General features: G+C 34.5%; 1 protein-coding gene across 1 annotated transcript in view; it reads right to left on the reverse strand.

Annotated features, from left to right (window-relative positions):
- Positions 1 to 797: 797 nt before the first annotated feature.
- Positions 798 to 27,500, reverse strand: part of LOC142347849 (uncharacterized) — a 33,825-nt gene continuing 7,122 nt past the window's right edge. Inside the window, exon 3 of the mRNA XM_075398984.1 lies at positions 798 to 972. Within this exon, the coding sequence (XP_075255099.1) occupies positions 887 to 972 (86 nt within the window). The 3' untranslated portion in view covers positions 798 to 886. The remainder of the gene's footprint in view (positions 973 to 27,500) is intronic.

Below are 27,500 nucleotides of genomic sequence, written 5' to 3' on the forward strand. Positions count from 1 at the left end.
AGTTCTCGGCCCCTGGGACATTTCTTTTCTCCCATGTCCCGCTACTTCCGCTTGCTAGAAAGTTTTGGACTGTTATGGTTTCTTAGTAGGCATACCAGGATAATTTATGATTCCTTTGTAGTCATACAAGGATCTTATATCATTCCTTAGTAGTCATACAAGGATCATATTTAATTTCTTAGTAGTCTTTGATCGGCTAATGGCAATATCAATTCGCTTTTCAAGTGTTCTCGAACACTAGCTTTCTCACGCACATTGTTATCGGTCATATATGGTTTCTTAGTAGTCCAAACAGGATAATGACTGATTTCATACAAGTCATAGATCCGTTTGCAGCAAGATTGACCAACTATGGGCTTTCAAATACTTGCAATTTACGATTTACGAGCAGTATTATAAATCATTTATGATTTGTTTGATTTCATACAAGGATCATGTATGATTTCGGTATGATTTTTATACGTTATGGTCTGTATGACACCATGTATGATCCTTAAGAAATTTTGGATCTATTGTGATTTGCCCCCCCCCCCCCCCACCTTAGTGAGCTTATATTTTTTATGACCCCCCCAGGAACACGTGCTAATTTCTTACATAGCAACGTGCTATATAACAATACATAATTAGTAACTTGGGGGCGTAAAAACACGGGGGGAACAGAATAGATACGAAATTTCTACCCGGCCAAAATTAACTCTTGAATAAATATCTCTTGAAAACTCACTCTCAGTAACTTTGTGAGCAGATGGCCTCCCAGAAATCTTGAACAAATTCGATATGTTTAAACTCACCCTTCTCTGTTCAAGTTGATCCACAACAAGAGACGTCCGTTTAGAGGAAGTCAGTCTAGGGTCAAAAATTGACAGTCTCCGTTTGTCATCTGTGTCTAGTGGCACTGCCATTGAACCCCTTCGGAACCACTCCTCTCTTTCAAAATTGGGGGAGGGGAGGGTAGAAGGAAGTCATGATGTTCTAATATGATGGATGAACAAATTCAAAAACTGTTAGACAATATCTATTAGAAATCATGCAAAATTCTGATCAGAATCAATTCGAGTGGACAGAACCGCATTCCAAAATTGAAATAGAAAAATAGGAGAGTGGGAAAAGCTGCAAAAACAGAAGAAACATTGAACAAGGCGTCAGGGCAGAATATGAAAGATATACCAAATATTTCATGATAAAAACAGGTTTGAAATGCCAATTTGTAATTTGTAATCGGATTAATGATTAAAAAATCAAAGGGAATAAAATGGGTATAATGACATTGTGTATATTGGCACATTGTGCATTTTGACAATAGTTATATTGTCATGTAACCTTTGAACAAAAAATGTTCATAGCATATTTGAAACCATTCGACCGGAAGTTATTTTATCTGCCAAAAATGGTCAAAAAGGTATCAAAATTGAGATGAGGAATCGTATACAGTGCACAAAATTTGAGTTTCTCTGATCTTAAACTCAATTATCTAAACGCAAACCGATAACAGAAAACTGAACGTCGCTGATTAGAATCAGAAACGCAAAAGTTTGCTAATAAAAAACGGAAAAGCTCTCATTATCAAAGAAAAAAATCCACATGAAATTTTTGAAACTATAATTCTTTCTTAAATTGACTTGGTACCCGCGACGCTGGAATCCCTTCGTTAATTAATTACAAAAATAGGACCAAGTAACAGGATACTGATAGTATTTAAAGTTCACAGCCTTTAATTTCAACAGAGAGTTCAGCTGTTTCCGAAATAACACTGTTGGACATGTCCAGTCAACAGTTGAGATGTCATTTCGCTGGGTGAGAAGATTTGCATATTTCACAACTATCAAGACATAATACTCTTCCATTTTGACTGATTTCGTCCTATTAAAATTTGTCCTCAAAAATTGTTTAGCTGCAGAACGGTTATGGCGTGGTCCCTTGAAAACTTTCCAATAATCATCACACTTAAGGGCAGTATCACAGTTGTAATTTTTATTCAGCATAAGAAGATCATTTCGAACCAAAAGAAAACTGATTGGCAACAAATTGTTGTAAGTGAGGCTCTGATTGTAGTCATTATCTGTAAAAAATTTCTTTTTCAAAGTCCACTTGAGCGCTCGTCTTTGCATCTTTTCTAGTTTTCTGCAGTTTGGCCAATCCGATAACCATACATTTGATGACGCGTAAAGGAGAATTGATAAAATGTAACTTTTGTATAAACTTACTTTTACTCCCGTATTTGTAGAAAAGGGAACGTTTCTCTTCAAGAAAAAAAGCTTTTGTTGTGCCTTCGATAGCCGCTGATTGATATGACTGTCCTATTTCAAATTGTCAGTAATAACTATACCAAGATCATTCACCGAAGATTTGCATGTAATTTCTGTATCATCTGCATACAAGTGGACACTACACTGATCTGACTTTTTTACATCAAAACATACAGCTTCAAACTTTGCATTGTTGAATTCCAACCTGTTTTCTTTTGACCATTTGATAGCTTTGTTTAAATCATTTTTTAACGAAAATAAACTCATTCGACTTCCAATAATTTTTGTGTCGTCGGCAAAACGATATGTGCTGTTCTCCATTAGAGATGGAAGGTCGTTAATGTACACAGCAAACATAAAAACCGCAAACACTGAACCCTGTAGACCACCACTCGTAACAGTTAACTCTGACGAATAATCATCTTTAACAAAAACGCACTGCATTCTCTTTGATAAATAATCTGCAAAAAACTTGAGAAATTGGTTATCAATTGCAAAATGCAGAAGCTTCAACAAAATTGCATTGTGTTTTATTGTATCGAACGCTTTTGCAATATCGAGATAAATGCTTAAAGCAGACTCCTTAGAATTCAAACAACGAAAAATTTTTCCACAATACTGGAGCATTTGAGTGATTGTAGAATGCTTGGGCCTAAAACCATGCTGGCGACTGTCTAAATTATTCAATAAACGATCCCTAAATTTTCTATACAATAACTTCTCAAAAATTAGGGAAAGTGCGCACAACATTGACACTGTTCTGTAATTTTCTATGTCGCAGGGGTTTAATTATTGCTCTCTTCCAGCTCTTTGAAAATTCTTGCTGATTATTTACTTTGTTAAATATCTCAGTAACAACTGGGACAATGGCTCAATAAATATGTTTTCAAAAAAATTGGTTGCAATTTATCGTATGACTCAGAACCCGAATGACAACTTAAGATCATTGATTTTAGTTCACTGTTAGTGAAATACATATCCTCCAGACAAATTGTGGGGTCTGCTGAAGCGAATGGTACTGAAAGAGGACTCGTGTCTTTTTGAAAACAGATAAGAAATGTTGATTGAAAGCATTGGCAACTTTCAACGATCCAGAAAAACTGTTTCCAGCAAATTTCATCTTGGTTGGCAGCTGAGGAAAACAACGAAAGCTCTTATTATTTTGAAAAACGTCTGTCAGACTTAAACCTGCAAAGGAATTCAGATATACTGTTTTATCTAGTTCAAGTGAATCAGCGAAATTCTTTTCAAGCCTTTCAATTATGTTGTTGCCTTTTTGACGTCGTCTAGCTGTATTTAGAACATTTTCTGCGAGTATAGAATGAGACGAAAAGTATTAAGGAGCTTCTCTTCGCCTTCTTGTTTTCCGTGGAATAAAGGCCATACAGTAAATATTGATTTCATCATAAAGATTTTGAAGTGTGTGGTTTACATCTCCAGCTGAGACATTAAAGTAACTGAATCTTTCAGCATTTGTGGGAATATCCGCTTTTTGGAAAGAATAAACTGATTTTAATTTCTCAAACTGGCTGCGAGAAAATATACATCAGCGCTAATCATTAGGTGATCGGAAAAAGTCGAATGGATCAGAGCAAAAGAAATCGTGTCAGGGAAAACCGCAAGAAATCAATCATTTTTAACGTTTTCGTCCTCTATGAGACAGCAAAATCCCTATTTTCGAAAAACTTGGCAAAAAGTTTTTTCATAGGCATTATTACTGCTCAGAAGACCCCAATCAGTTCAAGGAAGATTTACATCACCTACCATGAGCACATTGATGAGATCTAAATAGTTTATAAGAACTTTTTCATGAGCAGAACTAATAATGTCGTGTAAGTAAGCATCAAACAATTCTACTTCTAAGCAACAAGGCGAATCATTAGGTGATTTGTAAACATTTATAACAATTAATGCCTGCTCTAAATTGCAAAAGAGAGCCGAAGTTGCAAAGTCAACAGGAGATTTAGCTTGAATTTTTTCACTGTGAACATTAATTTCTGTTTTCATGCCAAATACAACTCCTCCATGGCTACCATTACATCCATCAATCTTACTAACTACGCTATAAAAATTTGAAATAAAGACACATGTGTGATCAACTCTCGAATCAAAACACGTTTCACTCAGACAGATAATATCGGGTTTATGAACTATGAGATGAATATCAAGGCTAATTCTTCGATTAATATTTAGCAAGGATCTACAGTTCAAGGACTAGATTTTGATGATTGGTAGTCAGGACGTATCTATTTTCACGTTTACTGGTTTCCCTAATCTGAAGCAGTCATGAATTACGACATCATTCAGCCCCATTATTTGCTCGAAAATAGATACTACTTGTTTTTTGTCTGTATTCATTGCTTCAATTTTTGAAATCTGACTTTAATACTCCTGTATTCCAAAAATTGCTCATGTGATTTTAATAATATTAATTTATTGCTCATGTGATTTTCCGATTGTTGATTATACTGACGTTTTGGTAGGCTATTTTGCTTCAGAGAAACCATGCTGCTCTTCAAATCTTTGATTTCATTTTGAAGCTGCTCAATTTTAGCTTCGCAAGAGTTTTGTTTCAATTGGTTAATATCGTTTCTGATTTCAGACAACTCTTGTTGAATTTGTGTATTAAGTGAACGAATATTATCCGACAAAGAATCAATATAGGCTTTTGTTACTGGAAGTTGACCTTTTTGCTCGCAATTTTCACAAGACCAAATTATGCCCTTAATTTTTCCCAAAACTCTCAAAATGCTCTTTGGTAAATTTGAGCAAGAATCATGAAACCACGTTTTGCAGGATGAACATTGTACACAAAAACTATCACAAATTTTCTGGCAGGATCCGCATTGAAAATCTAATGAACTGGTGTGCGCATTAGGCTTCGCTTTTTTTGTCATCTTCAGAACTGCATAAAAAATGGCGTTGGGGAATGGTTTCAATTGTTTTCACAGGCAAACCTCTCCAGAAAACTTCGGGGGGGGGGGGGGACAGACTGAGCTGCTTTCACAGTTAGACCACCCCGGAAACTTGGACAAAGAATAGGTACGATCTCACCGGAGAACTTATATTAAGCATTTCGGCTAGCCCCCGTAGACACAAATAAACTACACTCCACTTGCACTCCACGAAACAGATGGCAACAAAGGTGTGTAAGTTTTATTGAATAAAATTCCAACAATTCAGCAACTCAATTTAATAGCACGTGCATTTCAATAAGTGTTAATAGAAGTCACAATTATAGTACCTCTTTGAAATCAACCATTTCAGCAATTTAGAACTCAGAATAGTTGCATTAAACATAATAAAACCACAGGGCCATCTTCATAAACATCTTCTTAAGTTAAAAACAATTCTTTAAGGGCAATTTTTAAGGCTGGTTAAATTTTATAAGGTTAAAGTTTTGTTTTAGTTTAAGATGTTTGTTATAAGGTTAAGCGAAAACAACCTATGGTAAATTGTGCAAAAGACGTGATATAGATTGACAAGAAGCTATAAATGTTCAGGGTTTACTTGGTCAGAGAAATGAATCCTCAAACAAGATAGACAAAGAGAATGAGTTCTAAGAGATGCCCAAATTAGGGAGCTTAAGACCAGGTGATAGCTTGATAGCTTGAGTCCAGTACTGTTCCATTTTAAAAGCCGTTGCACCTGCATAGACCCCTTACAAAATTCAAGTGAAAGATGAACAATCAAAAATTGTTAGCCAAAAAAGAGAGCTCATTTTGATTAGAGATAGTCCAATCAGAGGCGAGTTTGAGCTGAGTCACTTTTTGGCAAAGGGTGTCAGAGAAGAGAGCAAAACTTGATAAACACTTGGGAATCAATTATACAGGCCGTTTAAAAGTTTTCGATTTTTATAAACCAATAACGTACATTTTTCCTAGGTGTTCTAGAATTTCATCACTGTCTTACCTCAGGGACATTGAAAAAAATTCAAGATAATTTGACTCTATTAGATAGAGCGTCTATGAAAAGAAAACGATTCTTAGAGATCGGTTAAAAGCTCAAAAAATATAAAAATATAAACAAAAAATTACTAAGTGTTTACATAAAATTCCTGTCTCTCGATTTCAAAGTGGGGTTTAAAAAAACTTCGAAAAACTGAAAATGATTGAAATCGACGGAAGAAAAACCGAATTAAGCAAAGCATTATATAAAACGAAAATACTAATCAATGAAAAGAGAGTCCATGATCAATAAAGAAACGAAGAATTGAGCAGAAAGAGCAGGATCATTGAGAGAAAAAGCTGAAATTAGATGTATGTACCAAACCTTCAAATTGCATTCTGAGACAGGTCCTTGACTGAGCAGTTTGATGCTCAGAACCATATAAAAAGAATTAGAAGACAAACCAAACAATCATTTCTCAAAATATCAAATTTGAAGAACCCCGAAACATCAACTTGAGAGCCGGTTGAACAAAGACACGAACGAAAGACACTGTAAAATCCAAAAAATAAAAAGTTAAATACGTGGAATGCAAGCGTAAGATATCACAAAATATTTGCTTAAGAAACGAATTTCAATAAGCTGCCACCCAGATAATTTTGATAATTAGATAAAGATTTTTCGAAAAATGTTCACAATTAATTCTTCAAGGCCAGCTAAAAAAAAAGCGGGAAAAGATTTTGGTTGAATGCGAAACGTCAAAAAGCATAGAACAAAAATTTAGATTTAATAATAATAATAATTATAATAAAACAAATAATAATAAAATAATAATAATAATAATAATAATAATAATAATAATAATAATAATAATAAATAATAATATTAATAATAATAATAATAATAATAATAATAATAATAATAATAATAATAATAATAGTAGTAGTAATAATAATAATAATAATAATAATAATAATAATAATAATAATAATAATAATAATAATAATAATAATAATAATAATAATAATAATAGTAATAATAATAATAATAATAATAATAATAATAATAATAATAATAATAATAATAATAATAATAATAATAATATTAATAAAAATAATAATAAAAATAATAATAATAATAGTAAAATATAACAACAGAGAGGGACTAAACCAAACAATCATTTCTCAAAATATCAAATTTGAAGAACCCCGAAACATCAACTTGAGAGCCGGTTGAACAAAGACACGAACGAAAGACACTGTAAAATCCAAAAAATGAAAAGTTAAATACGTGGAATGCAAGCGTAAGATATCACAAAATATTTGCTTAAGAAACGAATTTCAATAAGCTGCCACCCAGATAATTTTGATAATTAGATAAAGATTTTTCGAAAAATGTTCACAATTAATTCTTCAAGGCCAGCTAAAAAAAAAGCGGGAAAAGATTTTGGTTGAATGCGAAACGTCAAAAAGCATAGAACAAAAATTTAGATTTAATAATAATAATAATTATAATAAAACAAATAATAATAAAATAATAATAATAATAATAATAATAATAATAATAATAATAATAATAATAAATAATAATATTAATAATAATAATAATAATAATAATAATAATAATAATAATAATAGTAGTAGTAATAATAATAATAATAATAATAATAATAATAATAATAATAATAATAATAATAATAATAATAGAAATAATAATAATAATAATAAAAATAATAATAATAATAATAAATAATAATAATAAAAATAATATTAGTATTAATAATAACATCATTAATAATAAAAAAATAGTAATAAAAATAATAGTAATAGTAATAATAATTAATATAATAAAATTAATATTAATAATAATAATAATAATAATAATAATAATAATAATAATAATAATAATAATAATAATAATAATAATAATAATAATAATTATAATAATATTAATAATAATAATAACAAAAATAATAATAGTAAAATAATAACAAAAATAATAATAACTTTTTTAACACATTACTCTTTCCACATTTTCCACAGGCCTCCAATTTGATCACTAGTAGTAAGAGAATCTGCCATATGCTTGTAGGGGGGTGGGGGGGGGGGGTTCGGATTTTTTTACCACCGAAAAATTGATTTTCCACCGAAATTTTTTATTCCTACCTAGTAACAGATTCTCTTACTGGTATTTTGAGGAAATTTTCATGTGGGTTTTCATATTTTGGGAAAGTTAAGTAACATTTCTTTTTCCGCGCGCATGAGGGAAATTCATTTCATAACTTGAACTTTTATTGCATTTTGGAAAGTGGGAATTGTTTAAACTTGTCAAGTTTTGTTTACAGCGGGGATTTTCGGGGAAATTAAATCGAAGCGGAGCTGCCTCTTGGAAATTAAATTTCAAAACAAAATTATTTGATCAAGCGGTTTTTTTATGGATTTTGAAATTAATTTGCTTCGGTGCTGCAAAAGTGGTTCAATTAAGATAAAAGTAAAAGTGTACTGGTAAATTGTGTTTTGAAATTCACTTTTGAAGTGGGAAATGAATCTGGGCTCTCCGTTAAGGAACTGGGTAGTTAATTGAGAAAAGTTTGGAATAACGCCATTTCTAACTGGTGGTCCACGATAGGCGCTCTAAGTTGTGCCCCTAATAGTACGCTAAATCTTTCTATCTCCTCAACCAAACGACACCAGAATTTCAGCAAACTTTTGAATGGAATAAGAAGGTTTAATTGTCAGGTTTATGTGACAAGAAATGACACTCAAAAATTATCAGACATTATTTAAAAACGGTTATATAAAATATTGTGAAGGATGTAAAAATTGATCAAAAACTTCAGTTCAAAACCTTTAATGGAGGAATTTTGGTAAGTAAGACTAAGAATTATGCTTTGTGGGTTTTGATGGGGGATAATAGGAATGGTGTTAGCATGGCGTCTATTGGTTATAAAGAGTGTGTTGTTGGTGAAAGCATTGAGGAAAGAAATAAGGCCTTCTCTTGGTATTTGAAGCTCATTTTATAGAAATTTCTCTACTGTTAACATGGGAACCAACCTCAATGTTATTGTGTACAATTCCGTTACATTCCAGTGGAAGGGGTTTGCTGTCGATTCCATCGAAGTAACTTCGTTTACTGAGGTGGAAGTCGACAACCCCGACAGCATAGACATTTGCCTTCGCAATGTGAATGGCGATGTCTATGTTGTTCCCAGGGGGAGGATGAGCACCTGGAGCTCATCGACTTCTTGTCAGAGATGGAATCTGTCCTGACAGAGGAAGATGAGCTTCTGGAGGATCTCATCCTCTGTTTTGATTGTTCCAGTCCATTCCAAATACACTGGAGCATCCCCCTGAATTTTTTTAATTACTTTTATTTTTGTATTCTTTTTTATATTTGTATTCCCCGTTTATTTTGTATTCCCTCGTTTGTATTCCTTTTTTATTTTTTGTATTCTTTTTTTGTATGGTTGTGTTCCCTTTTGTATTCCCTTTTGTATTTTTGTATTTCCCCTTTTCTATTTTTGTATTCCCATTTTGTATTTTTGTATTTTTGTATTCCCTTTTTGTATTTTGTATTCCCTTTTTGTACTTTATGTATTCCCTTTTTTAATTTTGTTGTTCCCGTTTTTTATTTTTGTATTATATTTTTTTATTTTCGTATTATTCGATTCCATCTTTCATTCCATCTTTCATTCCATAATACATTCCATAATACATTCCACTTTACATAATCATATTACGAGGTGCTCAAGTGTCATTCAGGTATGTTGTTCTCTTATATCTCTTTGTTCTACAAAAAAATCAGATCAACTTTTTATTCTTTGTATATTTTTAAACTTTCCTTTCCGAAATAGATGTACTAAACAAAATTTAACAAAGAAAAATTTGTTTCAATTGTCATCAGAATCATCAATGTGTACACGAGTACGTTTGATTGAAATAATTGGTGATCCAGTGTCAACTTCTTGGTTATTCTGCTCACCCTCCGACAAATCTGAATTTGACTGATCACCACTGAAATCTCTTTCAGTAGACAGAATACTTTTTTCTATTTTTTTTCACTTTCGATTTCCGGTAGTTTGCCAAAGTTAGGTTATCACTGCTAGTAGATGTGTCAAAACTTTCTTCAACTTCTGCTAGAATAAATGGGTTTGGAGTCTCCTGGTCACTTTGATCACTAACATCAGATAAGGCACTGAAGTCAATGACGTCGTTTAATTCTTCGTCTGTTTGTAAGGGCTGATGGAAACCAGGATCAGGGGTCTCCCAACCCGAAGCTTCCCCTCCCTCTGGTAGGTCAAACACGCTTACTGATTCTTCACTATCATTTGATTCAATACCCCACTCTGTTTCTTTACATATCTGTTTTGAAACGAACTCATCCGTCAGTGAATAATGTCCGAATGGTAATGTCGTCTTTTTGTCTTCCGTTATATACCTTTTGTCATCGTATGCGCTGAGTGCTATTTTGTTTACACAAACCGATTGTATTTGATGTTTTTCTGAGGTGAATTTCACATTTTCTAGCAGAACTAGTTTGCCTGTTTGAAGAGTTTGTTTGAACATTTCATGGTTGAGCTTCAACTGGGCAAATTTCTTTGTTCCTTTGGCAGACATCTTGTTCTGCTCACCGGCAACTATTGAATACAACTTTGGTTTTAATGCACAAAACTCTTCGATGGGGGTGCCGGCTAGCTCATCTTTGAATTTTAGCACCTGCTTTTCGTTCGATCGATCAAACAACTTGTGATCCCTGGGAAAATTGGAAAAATCAAAGTGTGCTCTCAGGGTTGAATTGACTTCCAGATCATGATAAAAATCACCTGTTTTTATTTTGTACACAACAGAATCAGTGTCAGAGTAAAGTAGCTGGCATTGTGTTTCTTTCTTCATTACGTTATAAGGAAAATTAAGCATGAACAGTTTTGATAGCTCGAGGATGCTAGCCCCCACAATAGTTGGCTTATTCCACAAAATTGATTGTTTCTTTTTGGTGATCAGAGAGAGGCCTTTGTCAATTATTTTGATTGAAGATATGTTACCCACTGAGGTAGTCTTCAAGAGTTCTTCCTCTGTTCTAACAAAAGTTACTGTCACTCTGTTTCTTAAACTTTCACATAGCTTTCCAAATGTTGAGTTGGACATCAATTTATAAAAGTCCTGATCAAATTTAGAGGATGCCTCCTGTCGCTTCTGGGTGTTCAACTGAATGTATTTGGAAAGCCACTTTGATTGATGAAATTTGACAACTTGATGTATTTTTGTAAATTTTATGCCATTGTGAACAAAAAACTTCAGATTGCGGTAATGCACAACATAGTTTTGCTTCGGGTGGAAAGTCTGTCGCAGTTTGCTACTCTGTGGTTCTGGTAGTTTTAGAGTGTTCCGTATTTCAGTCTGAAAGGAACCAAGTTCGACGGGGTCTATGCCTTCCTTATTTGATATGAGGGGAAAATCAGCGTGCTTGTCATGAAGGTCTTCAGGGTACTCTAAGTCAACTTCCAGAATGTACCCGATTTCCCCCTCGTCATCTGCTTCCATTATATCGGCTAAGGTGACATTTTCAACTTGCTCAAAGTTCTTGAGCGGTAGGGGGTATTGAAGCATAATACCTCCGTATAGATTGTTTGCGTCGATGTATATGATCGACGAAACATCTTCTGACGCTTTGAAATGTGACACCTGAGGGTTGTTTGCCACTTCAAGCCGAGAACTGAATACTGAGGCTAATCCACCGCGAATCATGCGTTCTGTCATATCTAGTATGTTTCTGTCAGTTAAAAGCTCCAATTCGGGATTGCACACTTTCAAGCAAGCGCTTCCTGATAGCTTCGATGCAGTGTAAAACTGTGCACAATCGAGACCATATGTGTTGTAGCATACTGAACGTAGCTCTTCAAACCAGCAGGCTAGTTGAAGAACATCTCCGGTAAGGTACAATTCAAGGAATCTCTTCAAGTTTTCGCAGTTGAACTCGCTAAACACTTTTTTCAACTGGTCAAGATCATGTTGTGTTATTTCATCTTTGTTTTCTTTAAGACTGTTTTTCCATTTTTCTAAACTGGGGAGCGTTTTATCGTTGAGCTTGTTAAAAGAGTCAACATAAGAATATGGGAAATTTCCTTTTTTTCAGGAGCGCTCTCTGATCTTCTGTATATCCACGAAAGAAATTATCGAGGAGTGAGAATTTGTTTTCGGGAAGTGTTTCAACAAGTTTTTCAAGACTACACGGCATAAATTTGAAGCTGTCAATGAAACGTAAATGTTCATGGACAGTGACTTCACATCTTTTCCGCTTTCTTTTTTCCATGAATATACCGACGCAATGAACTTCTCATCGTTTGTGGCTATGACATCAAATATTGTAGTTTGCGACGCTGTGTGGATTGCCTTGACAATGTGATGCAGGTCGTAGTTCATCATATTGTGTGCAATGATTGGAGTGTAACTGATGGTTCTACGTTTTAGGTTACAATCGTTATGAGCATATCCAAAGAACTTTCCTGTAGAATGACAGTGGTCCAAGACTTTTTCAGTGTCACTTTCAAAAGCAACATTGCAAATCCAGCAGCACGAGAAGTCTTTTTTGGGCGGAGCTAAACCAATGAAATCTGCAAAACTTCCTTTTCCGATAATAAAAAAACGTGCTAGTTTTTCCAGTTTCGTTAATAACCGTATCATACAATCCGGACCAGTGTAAATATCAAAGTGAACTGGTTCAGGGTTTTCCCGTTCAATAACTATCAGACAATAGCTACAAGGTTCATGTTTTTCTTTGGCGACAGTTCCGGATATGCTTGGATTATTTTTTGCTGTAGAGATTGGAACTATTAATGACTCCAGATCTAAGTATATCACGAAAGGTGAAATCCATCTGGCTGTGTAGTTTTCAAATTTAAGTTTGTTCTTTGAGGGCTCAGGCATAGTTATTTGAACGGAATCTTTTTCGATGCAGGTTGTTTGATGAGTTCTAAGTAACTCTGCTGATGAACAGATATGAAGACAATTCCGGCATAAATGATTTCGATCGCGGTGCTCTTTTCCATTTATTTTGGCGACGAGTTTAAGCAAGTTTAGGATGAGAACGTAGTGGTATGTTTGCCCATCGCTAAGCAGTAGTAAGTCCAACACAAATGGAAACGTTTTACCGCTCGAAATCCGTAATGGTAGCAGTTGATTTGAGTTGTATCTGAAATAAAAAACAAACCCTTTTATTTTTTCAGAACTTACATGACCTACTTTTTTTGTTAAGTTTGCTGGTCTTTTTATATTCAAACTTTGGTGATGTCATGGTAATATGGGTTGTTTTCTCTTTTTCTTTTTGTAAAAAATTTTTAGTAGATAATTAAATGACTATTACCTGAATACGTTGACTTGCACTTCGTTCATGTCTCCGAATCTGGGTATGTCCAATAGACTCATTGGCATGTCGAAATCACCCAAAGGTTGTTTAGCATTTGGGTTCTCACTGCTATAAGTCAGAACATTCGTCCGTTGTCTGAAACATGGCCCAGGAGGTTCGAGAGTTTCTTTCTTGTATACAAGGTGGTATCCAGCGGTATAGCAGTAAAGAAAGCATTTGTCATCATTTGCGTTGTGTATATTTAGCAAGTTCGAGTCACGTCTTAAAGGATGCCCTTCAGGAAAAGGAAAGAAACTTCTACCTCGAACTGGTGCATAGCGAACAAGTTTCAAAGTAACTTTGTCAATTTGCAACAACTGCCAGCCACTTCCATAACTGGAGAAAGTAACCAGTTTCGAGACTATGTGTCAACCAATTCTTCATAGGTTTCATCCGAAATTCCCTCGTAGTAAACAACCACCGTACTAGTGTTGAAACAAACACTGACTCTTTCCGGTTCATTATCTGATGGCTTTTGAAGAGTCATCTCAACAGTAAGTTGTAACTTTTGTGGATAGTGATTAGTATGTTTTCTCACTATATCACTAATTTCGTCCCGTTTCTTGTAAAGGTACTCCATAATATCTATGTCATTTGATTGAGGCTCGAACTCGTAGTAGTTGACTCCCCCATTGATTGAGGAGAGAGTAGGTGTAGAATTGTGTATTTCATTAAGATCCATGTCGTAGATGGGAAGTCCATGCTGATTACTTACATGGTTTGCATATTCCAATTTCGATTGAAATCCAATTCGACAAGTATAACAAATTTTCAAAATGGGCTGTTGGTGCGTTAGAAGAGAATGTTTACGCAAGGATGGTAGACTTTTTTCCTCTTGTGAGCATTGGAAGCAACCAAAAGTAGGTACTTTGGGATAAATATTGTGCTTTCTCTGAAGATGTTTATTCAACGCTCGTCTATCGCTAAGTTGCGAAGAACACTCTGTGCATTGCACAACCATTGTGGCGATTTTTACAAACTGAATTATATGAGTAACAAAAGTACAAAATACTGATACAAAAATATAGAATTCGAGTCGAAGATTTAAAAATTCAGGAAGCTGAAGAAAAAACTGTAGGCAAAGTTTCTGTAACGTTGGAAAAAATCGTAAGCACTTTGTAACACAGAAGTGAGAAATCTGAATTTAAGGAAGAGTTATAACAACTTTTGCATAAAGTTGGTTAAAGCTTTATAAATGGAAAATTTGTTTAAGTCTGAACAAAACTTTGTTGTCAGCGGTGGGGTGTAAGTTGGTATAAGTCTGCTTTAACTCACTATGTACAAAATGTTTTGGGGAAATAACTATTAACCTTGTGGTATTCTGAATATAGGCACTTACAATTCAAAAGGGTTAAATTATTTCCCTCTCAATACTATTTGCCTAGGAATGTCAAACACACCTAGTGACCCCACTGATAGCAAGGGTTTAGATCTGCAAAACTGAATGTAAAAGTTTATCAGAGTTTCAGTTTGATTCTTTCCATTTATATTTCGTTTCCTATAGTATCTGAGCAAACTTTTGCTATACTGTTCAAAATTGTAAGTATTGGTAGTAAATGGAACATGTCCAAATTGAAAGAGCTACACACCACAAATGGTTTGCTTAGTTATGGCGACTTTGTTTAGAGAAAATTCGTCAACAGAATAAGCTGGAAATTAATTCTATTACTCCTCTACTTCTCACAGTAGTGATAAACAAGAGTGGCTTACACTTTTTCTCCGCTCACCATGTCAACATAGTTTCACACCCCCTTTTCAGTTAGAGACAAAGCTAAAGAAGAAAAACAAACCAATTTTCAGATTTAAATGAAAGAAGCAATTTTTAATTGAAATATTGACAAAATCAAGATTACATGTAAAAACTTTAAAATCAAAAATTTATTAAGAAAAAATTTTTGCTTTGGAATTCAAAAACTATTTTTTTGCAATTGGTACACAATCTGCTTTTGATATAGGGTACAAAATCAAAAATTGTATATCCAGTTTTTGAGTAAACAGCAAAAATATCATGAAATTTTGGTTTTTCTCTAAATTTTGCAGAAAAAAATTGAGAATTCTTGAAAAATATAAAAAGAATACTTCTTTTTTCTGGTTGAATCCTACCATTCAGTTCAACGGCTTTCAAATTACGCTTGAAAAAGTTTTGAAAAATTTATTAAAATTTCTGAAATCAAAAAATTTTGTAAAAATAGGAATACATGTAAAAATTTTGAAAGTGAAAATTTTGTTGAGAAAAACAATTCTGTTGAATCCTAAAAGAAGCTTACTTGCGCTTGCAGCACATTCTTCTTTCAATTCAGTCTAAAGAATCAAAAATCGTTAATCAAGTTTTAGAATTTACGACAAAAATCTGCTTAAATTTTTTTTTTGGAATTTTTGTTCAAAAATTTTTGATTTTTTAAAAACGTTTTAGCGATGGCTTCCTGTTTTCTGGTTGAATGCTTATATTTGGTTCAACTGCTTCCATAGTATGCTTAACAATTTGAGATGGTTCAAGAAAAAATTTTACAAAAATCGGTTTTTCTCAGTTCTAAACACAATTTTTCTGTTCGAAAATATTCCATGAAATTTAGCTTTATTAGACATAGAGAAAAATGTAATGTGATTTTTTGTTTTAACTTTTAAGCAGGGCTCCCCCCCATATATTTCTCATCTCTAAAAAGTGGTACAAAATTTGTCTGTGCTTCTCAAGAAAAAATTGTTTTTTGTTTCTTTTAATGTCTTCTTAGTCGAAAAGGCTATCTAAAAAAAGTGTAAATTATAAAGAAATGAAATCAATTTTAGAAGTTCAAAATGATAGAAACATGCAGCGGAAGAGAAAGAGCACTGTTAAAAGGACTGCTTTTATAACAGTTTAATATTCACTTCAATAAAAAGTTATTCAGATTTGTCAAAGAGTTCTCGCATTGCTGAAATTTTTCTCTTTTTCGGAGCATTGACAACAGAGGGGGTTTCTGTGATCTCAGGCTTTTTTGAGAAATTTTTGGTTGGAGTATCTTCCTGCTCTTGGTTTCCGCCGCCCTGTAGAGGAGTTTCAAAATTGTCGCCAGATAGGTTGCGCAGTAGATTATCGCTCACAGTTTGTGAGCTGTCATCAAAGTTGATCCACAAATTGTTGTTTTTCAAATTTGAGAAAAGAGATGGGCTTGGCTGTGTGCTGTCTGGGCTCAACGTGGGGCTAGGGTCTGCAGTAGGAGTGCATAGTGGAGATGGATTGATGGGCGATTCTGGAGATTTTGGAAGCCCCCAAAGGTCTGCTAGGTTGCCACACTCTTGCAAAACACCGAGCTGGTTTTCATAGAAAGGAGCACAGTCGCAATCGTATTTATAAATAATTTTCCTTGTTTCCAGTGGTAAATGTGATATATCGTATGTATGCAGAGGGTCATAGAGTGTTGAAGGTGGTACAATACCCCCTGATGTAATAAAACCCCCACTGGTTGATTGAGGTTTGTCTGGCAACTGAGCAATGTAATTCACGAATAGTTTTGGAAGCATACAATGATCCTTCGTTGTCCAGTCCTCTTGTTCGTTTAAACGTTTTTGTTGTACGATCACAACAAAGTTTTCATGCATTGTTTGGTAAACGATTGTGCGTTCAAATGAGTTTTCTGTTTCTGATAAAATATGGTAAGACATTGAGAGACGCTAAGGAAAAAAGAAGATAGACTGTGAATGTGTTCAAGTTAAAAGAAAATAAATAGAAATTTTAAATAAAAAGACGAAGTTGATATTTTGGATTTTGTTTTTTGGAAACCTAAATATATTGAAGTAAAACTTGACAAAGTCAGTGAATGTACATTTATTTTGCAAGAAGCAATTATTTAATATATTTTGAGCAAGATCTTGAATATACAACTGTATTTCAACAAGTAGGTACGTTGTTCAGAATATTAAACTGTAAAGGGTTTGGCTCGCAGTGTAGCGCACTTTTTATGGGTAAATGTCTATCGACACACCCAGGGTCACACATGTAGTCTTCTAGTTGGTGTTATGGACTAAGCCAACCGTATAAGTTATATTTTCTACACACAAATCCCCTCAGGTAAAGCCTACACAGGAATTTAATTTAAGTTTCTGCCTATAAAACTTATGTACAACTACTATTCCCTCAACCAACTCACTTGTTTCTATGCTAAACAAAACACACTGTTTTTCTTATCAGTAAACTAATTCTATTTTTAGTGTCTATGTTTCTCATTTCTATGTGCTGAATGCATAAAATCATTGACACACATATTCTCAAAGCAAAAAAGTTAGTTGAATTTATATTGAATCAGAAAAGTAAAATGCCTTTTACTGCAGATAAAGACGCAGAGTTCGGAGACGCTCATTTCGACGTTTCCAGAAATGAAAAACGCTTGATCAGAGCGACTGTCAAAAGTTATGAAAAGACAGGTACCTATATTTTTCTGAAACTTTTCAAAAAAACTGAAAATGAATTTGAGTTTCAACAGCGATTAACGCTGACATTAGAAGAATTTGAAAATCTGACAAAAAAGTCTCCAAAAGTTCGATCGGCTGCCGCCAACAATAATTCAAACGATTCAACAAGTAACCCACCCTCTGCGAAGAAACTTAGATTGAAACAAAAAGAAGACGAACACGAAGTTTCAGATTGACTGAGCGCTGTATTGCAGAATGGTTGAAGCTAGGTACGAGCGGCCCCCCGCTTACTTTAAACAATTTCAAAAGAATTTCAGGTTTTTTGTCTCAGACGAGAAACCATCTTCAATGTTTGCCAGGAATTACGCTGTATGCATGCATTTTGAAAATGGCTTTTGTGAAGTGTTACCTTCTAACCATTATCATGTGTTGTTTGATTTGTCTGACGTTTCTACGGAAATATTAAAACAAAATAAGCTTTATTCAGTTCCTTGTTTGTACACAACCTTCAAAACTTTTTTCTCAAACGGGGCCACAGTGGAGACAACTGGAGAGATTTTTGAAAAACTCAAACTGGCTGTGGAAAACAACGGTTCAGCACCGCCGACAAAAGGAGAAGCAACCACCATTCAGAAGCGCTTACCCAATTTGAGCAATGCCCTGAGCAAAAATGACCGCCAAAATGGAATTGTTGCTTACAAATCTCTGGATAACGCTGAGAAAACATTGAATCAGCAATTGCAAACTGACGGGTTATCAACTGAAACTCTAAAGAGAATTGAAAACATTTTGTATGGTCCTCATGCTGGTGCTTTTTGCCAAATAATGGATATATTTGTGAGTGGCTATGGGAAATTAGATATTGACAATGATGTTTTGTGTGTACGCTTAATTTTTGAAGAAAAAATAAAATTTTGAAAAAAAAATTATTTCACAAAATCATGTTAGTAGTGTTAGAGCATCATATGAAGCGCAAAACGTATCAAATCAACATCACTCATCTTTACAATTTCCTTTTCACCAAAAAGATAGTGAACAATATAAATACAAAATAAGCCCCACAATAAAGAGTTTGGTTTTTGAATAGGCTGGCATCTTAGCAATTCATACACAGTTTGAATTTTATTAGCAGAGGAAGAAAGTCTATTATGTAAATGTTTGTATGAAGCTAAGTTTTGTCCAAGTGGATCAGCAAAAATATTTTTTCCCTTTCTCCGACAAAAAAGTGTCCAATGTGATCCAATTGACTGAGATGTTGAAACATTCACTATGATGAAACTGTTGTGAGATAGATTAACAGGGAAGTTTTCAGCTGCAAACACACCTCGGAACTTGTATTTTAAAAGTTTACATGCTTGAACAAGGTTGTTTATTTCATATTCATCCATCAGTTTGTAAGAATATGATTTTTTGAAACTCTTCGGGCAGAATCAATGAAGATAGTGCTTGCTTTTTCCCCAATAATAAAAATTTCTATATTGTTGGGTAATGCCGCTGAAGATTTAAGCTCAATTGAAATTGAACAATTTGTAAGTTCAGGGTGAATAAAATCATGTGAAGCCTGCTAAGTGCTGGTGAGATCAAACACCATAATAAAATGGTTGGAGTATTCAGACAAGCTAATTCCATGCCCATTATCGATATAGGCTAAATCTGACATTGTGTCGAAGTATAAGCGTTTTACGTCAGCTGTATTTATGGGGCTTTCGACAACGGGGAGTCCATTTCGATAAATACAAATTTGCTCCAGATTAAATTTACGAAAGTGAAAAGGATTGAGTTGTTTGCTTCCTAAGAAGGCTTCATTTGTGTTAAGACAAATGGCAAGACGTCGAATAGGCTCCCTGCTAAAAACATCTTCTTGTTTCCAACTTTGCAAACCAGTGGAAGCCAAAAATGTTTTTGTTATAGTTTCCAAGTAAGAATATGACGCTGGGCTTGATAGTAAAGTTTTTTCAATTGCAGAGACCACGTCATCGTTCAGCGTCATTTTTCTCACATACAAATTAGCTTCAATAATTTTCACTTTGTATGATTTTCCAGCATCGTCAGAAATTATAACAAAATCATCTATTGATCGTCGAAACGAAATTCGCAGAGTGACTCCTTTCAAAAGATGACGATCACATGTAAAAAAATCTACTGCCACTTTTCCATAAAATGTACATTCAGCAGATTGTCTAACCAAAGCTTTTCGTCTGTTAACTTCAGCTGTTGCTATCACTCCAGAATTATCCTCATACGAATAACCTTGGCTAGCCAACCAAGTAGCTTTTGCGTCTTTGTTGTGAGAAAATTCGGTTTCAATGAAACGTTTGTGAGCATAATTTCCATTCTTCTTTGAAATTTTTAATCCGTTGGCTGATACTGTACAGTCAGAAAAGAGTGAATGTAAAACATTATTACAAAAGTAAGGAGCGTCTGTTTTGGTTACATCTGCTGCAGCTCCAGCATCATATTTTAAATCAGCTTCAGATGCCTGAACTATCTTGCATTTGATTTCAAGGAAAATATTTTGCAGATCAATAAAATTATTTCTGTCTCCAGCAACCTCAAACTCAAGCATGGGTCCGTTAGGACTGTAAACTGGTCCTACTTTTTTTACAAAAGCTGCCATCAAAAGTTTCAAGAAGCGCTGATTTTTCGAATAAATCCAAGGAACTATGTGTTGCCTCTGTTGGTAACATATTACCGATCATCTTTAACTTTAGCAAAGAAATCCGACCGACTTCTCTTTGGCTGTTTGTGTTTTGAAATGACTACCTTTCTTTTTTTGCTACCTTTTCTCGCTTTTGAACCTGAACGTTTAGATCGTCTACAATTCATTCGTTTTTGTCTCATTCGCAGTGCCAATGAGCCTCCTGTTTGCTTTTTGACTGTATTTGATATCGTGTTTTTCAGCGCTTGTTTTGGAGATTTTTTTTTATTGACAACGTCCATTAACTCTGGTACGCTCTGTAACAGAAGTTCTTTTCCAACTTGTTTTGCTGCTGGTAAAATAAATTTTCTGGCAATAGGTAGAGCGATTCTTCCGATACCACTTGCTAAAGCTCCAAAGCCGCTACCTCTTTGCCTATAGTGCCCAGAAAAATAAGGCAATGCAGATGCTTGATTGGTGTAGTATGAATCCATTGCTTTTACTCACCAAATTTTTTAAACTGTAACGTCAAAATGACTTTTCCGGTCCCTGAAAAAGGGACTAATTGACCTGTTTCGGTGCGTAGTTCTATAGAAATTGACTGAATCGTATTTGAAAGAAGTTTTTTTTAGTCCAAATTCGAAAAAACTATTCTGCGTGTTGGTTCAAGCTCGCAGATGCTACCCCTTTTCAACCGTTCTTTTGAATCAATGACTCGTAATAAAGGTGCTTTTGCATCGCCCATGTATTGATACTCAATAATGTTTGTATAAATGAATATCAAATGTTTTCCGGCGCACAGATCAGCTGGAAAGTCACCCATAAAAGCCTTAGTATCATCTTTTTTCATCAGTTTATTTGCAATTGTGTCCATTTTGTACCCAATGTGTGTTCCTCGTCCATCAGGGACACCCTTGAAACCAATAATGCTAGGAATTTTGTCGCTTGGAAACGTAATTCCCTCGTATTTTCCAACGACAATTTCAAATTTACCGGAACTTTTAATTTCTCTGAAAGAAAAAATTGGTAAACCAACAGTTCTTTTATTGGTAGCTAGCAACTGTGGCACAGTATCAAAAGTTCCTGGCATGAAAGCTAATCGCTCACCGTTGTATGGACGTGATATGACATTGGCTCCAGAGCTATTCCGTTGGTGATCTTCTAAACCACTTAAACTGTAAGAAATTAGCACTCCGTTTGTGATGTGCTCTATTTTTGTTGGAAAAATAATTTCACTCAAAGCTACTCTCCAGTCTCCCGACAGTTGTATTTCATCATTGAAAAAATTCCTGAATGAAGCCAATGTGTTTTGATCGAAGATCTCCATCGAAGCGGAGGAGATTACATATACCGTAAATTCATCTTCAAAACGTTTACTTGCCATTTTGCACAGGCGACTCTGGCACTAATTGGAGTTCGGGTTGATAGAATTTACCCTGAATAATTTCCTTATCGGTATCGATAAGAGAATACGTTGGAGGGTTCAATGTTGGGATAGACGAAATTTCAAAAATCTCGTCTGTAAAAGACTGTTTGTAACCTTTTCAAAACGTCTCCTCTTTTTTCAGTATTCGTACAAGATCACCGACAAAGAATTTTGGTTTTTGAGAATATGTTGTATTCGCAAACAACGATACCAGTCGCGGAACGTCTTTTTTCGTGACCTTGTTTGGAGCAAGATTGATTGTTCGATTAACTCTAGAATTAATAGTTTTAACAAATGAATCCAGTTTATCTAGATATGAATAGGTCCACTTTTCTTCTAAGTATCTGTATATTATATTTCTGAGGGAACGTATATTTCTTTCAGCAAAAGCAGACTTTTTCTCAATGAACGTACTGTATAAATGAATTCCGCGTTTGTTGCAAAGGTCTTTGAAAGCACCGAGGAACTCTGTGCCATCATCGACCCAAACTTTTTTAGGTTGCTTATGTTTGATCATCTTTTTGAAAGCCTCTGCAGTTTCTGTAGCATATTTTGTTTTTAGTGATTCAACTCTGAGATATCTTGACAGACAGTCAACTGCAACAAGAAGGTATTTTACACCACTGTTGTACTTTGCAAGTTTATCAACAAATGCTAGATCTACAGACCAGATCTAATTTAGGTCGTTAACAATTACTTTAAGCCTTGGAAATCTGAGGCGACGTGAACGATATTTGGTGAAGGATGATTTCGTTTCCAGATACATTTTTACTTTTTTCATTGATAATTTACTCAAAATTTGCAGTCGTTTTGCGTTTCCAAATGACGCAGGTCCTTTTAAATAGAGGTTATCAAGTTTCTTCACATCATCTATAGAAAGCCCAGTCTTTTCTACTCGTGTCTTCGTCTGTCTTCTTTTTGCTCTCATCGACTTTTGGCTTTGCACTTTTTTCTTTTTCTCAGATCTTCCTCTTGGTTGTTTTTGTTGCTGTTTCTTTTGTTTTCGAGTCGGTTGTTCTTCCTCTTCTTCGCTGTAAAACTCATCGAGAACTTTTTTTGCTTGAGTATTGTAAACCAAGTGGGCTGCTGTATCAAGTTCACTCAATATTTTGTAATACTTTTGCACGTCAATTTTTTTGGTAGGTTGTTGTAAATTGTACAAGAAATTTGTCACCTTCACTCCTTGAGGTTCATCTTCAATATGGAGAACATTATTCTCTTCACTAATAGAAACAGCATCGGAATCAAAAATTTTTTCAGGATTATTGCAGCTCTTTTTGTTTTATTTTCATCCATTAGTTTTAGCTCCAGCATTATTGAGTCAAAGGCTGAATCTTTCCGTTTTTTCACTACGGGTTCGATTTCACTGTCATCACTAACAAATAATTCTGATTTTGCGTTATCTGCATCACTTGTTCCATCACCGATACTCCTTGTCCTTGTGATACGTCTATCAGTGCTTGTTTCAGCATCTTTTTTTCCATTGCTCTGCTCAAAATTTGGATTAGATCTTTGTAGTAGCGATAACTGAGTGGCTTTTTGTTGATATATTGGATTATCAAAAATTTCTTCCTTGGTTGGATTTTTTGATATGAACATCCTCTTGGGGATCAAAACAAATTCTTCTGCATGCATTATTTGACTTTTAAGTAAAGATAGCACGAGAATGCTATTGCCTTGATAAGTTGTGATTTTTTCGTCAAAATAAATCGCTTTCTCTTCAGACTTGTTTCCTTTGATAATAACTGCTGAAATGAGTCCTCCTGATTTTTTAGTAACTGTTTGTTGACTGGAACATTGCCATCGATTACATTGAGCAAACACTCGCACAGAACATTTATAAAACTATTTGGTGCTTCTTTGAGGAACTTTCTGAAATTACTATCAGACAGCTCGAGCATTTGCTTTAGCATACATAACTCTTTCTCTCTCATCTGTTAAATTAGTTATGACCGCTTTGGAGGAAGGTAGATAAAAAATGGTTGGACCTGGTTGTACAATATTTGAACAATAACTCAAGGAGTCTGAAGTTTTTGGATCCAAGTCGATGAGTAAGTGTCCAAAGGGTAATTTTGTTGCTAACTCGTAGCTTTCTTTAAAAAACTTGTGTTGTTTAACTGTTTGCAAATATATAGGTGATCTGCTGTATGTCTCTAGGTGATTTGAACAAAATGATGTGGGTTGTGTTGAGATCAATTGTTCTTGACCATTTACTCTGTTGGAATAAGTTATGTTTAACGTAAATGACGCTAATATTTCTATGACGTCCAGCAGTTGCGAGTTTAGAAAACTCTTTGTCATTGAAAATTTCCTCGCAAGAATCGTCAAAAACAAGCAGACAGTTTTCCAGCTGCGAAATGAACTCAAATCCAGAAAACTTTGTGAAAAAAATGTTCAAGTTACGCTCTATAGAGCTGAACTTTGGTTGCTCATGTTGATAAAAGTAGTAAATAGATTTAAATTTTGGGTAAAAAGTGTTTCTCAGTAGCATTTGGAATATAAGCTCAGTTTTACCACAGCATGATGGCCCACAAACAGCCATGAATAATCTATCGCTTGTTGAAATTATCTTGTTCATAGCTTCGGATTAGGAAGCGCGTAGCCAACTGTGCATGAAAGCAATGAAAACCAAAATGTTGACTCTTCACAATCAAGATGGAAAAACACAAATTTGATCAAGGACACACCAATAAGAAACAGTATTATTACGATTTGAGTAAAATACACTACTTCTGATCGTGGTAGTCTAGAGTTCCAAAATTTCCATGAGCGTCTCTCTTGATTTTCTTCATTGAAAACTAAATCATTCAAACCTATTCCAGCAGGGGAATCTATCTGATCTTCTTTATCACTCATTTTAAAAGACGTTTTGATCAAAAATGAATTAAAATATCAGTTTTTTTTGTGTTAGCTCATTATTTTGTTAGTAACTCTCTCAATCATAAAAAAGTCATAAGTAGTATATCTAGTCTTTTTGGTCCTTTTTGTATGTCACTTTGTAGTTCGCCTGCATACCACTGCCAATCGCATAGTAGACAATTGACTCCACGTTTCCTTCGCTGACTACTTCTTTGATTTCTTCAGGGAGACTTACGTCGTCCAGGCTCACTTGAACTGGGGTTGGCGACTTGTGCATAGGTAAAGGGGTTAGTTTCAGTCTTTTCATTTTCTCTTGTAAAGACATGGTACATTTGAAAGTATTCAAGCAAGGAAAGATATTTTTTCAGCTTCTCAATCTCAGCTAGGTTGCAAAGAATTTGTTGTTTCCTCAGAATAGATTGCCCCCGTGATTCTATTTTTTCCTCTCTCACCAAAGACAGAGTTATTTGATTATCATTCGTTATGCAACTGCAAACTGTCAAACTTGGAGATAAATTCACTTGAAGATCTGAAGGGGCTACTTTCTCCACTCGACGGTTCATTGGTGGGCAATGTTAGCCAATAGAAATATAACTGTGCTTTTCTTTTAGCGCAATGTCTTTTCTTTTGTTTCTCAGGCAAGTAAAGAGAGTGTAGAGCACAAGTAAAATGTTTAATTGGGGTAACAATTTCCTCAACTTTAGGGCATAAAAGGGTATCCAAATCTATCACTTCTTTCTGTAAAAGTGTTTGCAGTGATTCTGTTTTCTCTTTCCCTTTAGCATAAAACTTTCCTGAAGGAAATCGAAATTTAATTGCAATAAAAATTTGAGATAAAAACCAGTAAGGATAATTGCCACTATTCCACGACAAACCGTGCAAAAATTTGCTGACCCACTGATGAGATTTTCTCTCACTGGCGGATAGTGAGTTGTATGAAACTGGTGGTAGGAATAAGTTTGTGTCTGAATAGTTGTTTGAGCAAATCGATAACTCCTTAATTATAAAACCGGATTTTTTATGGCGAAAACCTTCAAAATCTAAAACGACAACTTCAGGAGTCAACATTCCAGCAAATTAAACAAGTTCCGGTTAAGAGTTTTCATGAACAGACAAAACAGTAAGCCTGTCATGTGACCAATATAAGCGTTTGTGATTGGACAAGGTAAAACGTATGAATATCCAGGGCCTTTCTGACTATGCTCTGCAATAAACCCCGAAGCGTCATGAAGTATTGCATGTAATCGAAGGAATTTATATGATTTAAGGTATGTGTCTAACGAGGAGTTGTCTATACCAATAAGGCCACCATATGGTCTCAACTTGAGAACTATTTCCAAGTTAATGTCTGGGTCCAGATAAAGATATGCTGCCAAAAAGTATACAAACCGTTCACTATAATCCGGATAGTCAACTTTTATTTGTTCATAAATTTCATGAATGTTCATTAAATCTATGGTCGCAATTGTTGTCATGCTGATTCTCAAACAGAGAAATAAATAATTGAACAAAAGTTGCTTTTTTAGGTATGAAAATTTTCAAGTCAACAAATTGACTTTTCAAGAAAATCTTATTGTAGACTTCATCTGAAAAAATTTTCAAGTGAACAAAAGATCACTTTTAAGTTCTCTGTCATAGCGCAAAGTCCATTTCAGACCACTTCAGGACTTTGAAAAACATTGAAAAAGTTTTGAAAAAATTTTGAATTTTTTGTATGTTTCGACCCCCATACTGCATAGGTGAAAAAAGTGAAGTCAACAAAAAATCACTTTTGAGTGCTCTTTCATAGCGCAAAATCCATTTCAAACCATTTTAGGACTTTGAAAAACTTTGGAAACTTTTCGAAAAAATTTTTCAAATTTTTGAAATTTTTTGGCCTCTGGTGTCTTATATTGGATTTTTTATGTTTTCACCAAAAACATTTAGTGAGAGTCTAGAACTTAGGTAACACCTTATTCTATATACAGCAAACATTGCCACAGCGGAAATCTGCCATTTGCTTGTTGGGGCGGGGGTTCGGACCCCGCCCCCTACAAGACTTTTTACCACCGAAAAACTGATTTTCTCTTTGTGAAACAAAGTTTTTTGGATAAGTTTCGCCAGACTGCTTAACCCAAGAACTTCTCACAGGCTGGCGAAACTTAGCCAAAAAACTCTGTTTCACAAAGAGAAAATCAGTTTTTCGGTGGTAAAAAGTCTTGTAGGGGGTGGGGTCCGAACCCCCCCCCCCCCCTACAAGCATATGGCATATTATCTTACTACTATCACTAGTGTTATTTTTATAGGAATCTCCATTATCAAATAATGTTGGTTTATCTTGATCTAAAATTCAAATGTTTGCTGATTTTTCTTATTAACAATCTTAATTTTTTCTCCGATCTTTGAGGTTTCCACCTCTCTCCTTCAGCCTTTTAACTCTTTTTTTGGTTTCCTGTCGATATTGAAATTGAATTGAGCACATTCTCCTCCTGTTAAAGACTCAAATAGTCAAATAAAGACACGAACGAAAAGCACTGTAAAATCCAAAAAAAATGTTTTATACGTGGAATGCAAGCGTAAGACATCACAAAAAATTTGCTTAATAAGGGAACTTCAATAAGCTGCCACCCAGATTACTTTGATAAGTCAGATGAAGGTTATTTGAGAAAAGGTTTTC

This window comes from Convolutriloba macropyga, chromosome 10, assembly GCF_964194025.1.
Source record: "Convolutriloba macropyga chromosome 10, txConMacr16.3, whole genome shotgun sequence".
NCBI classification, from domain to species: domain Eukaryota; kingdom Metazoa; phylum Xenacoelomorpha; order Acoela; family Convolutidae; genus Convolutriloba; species Convolutriloba macropyga.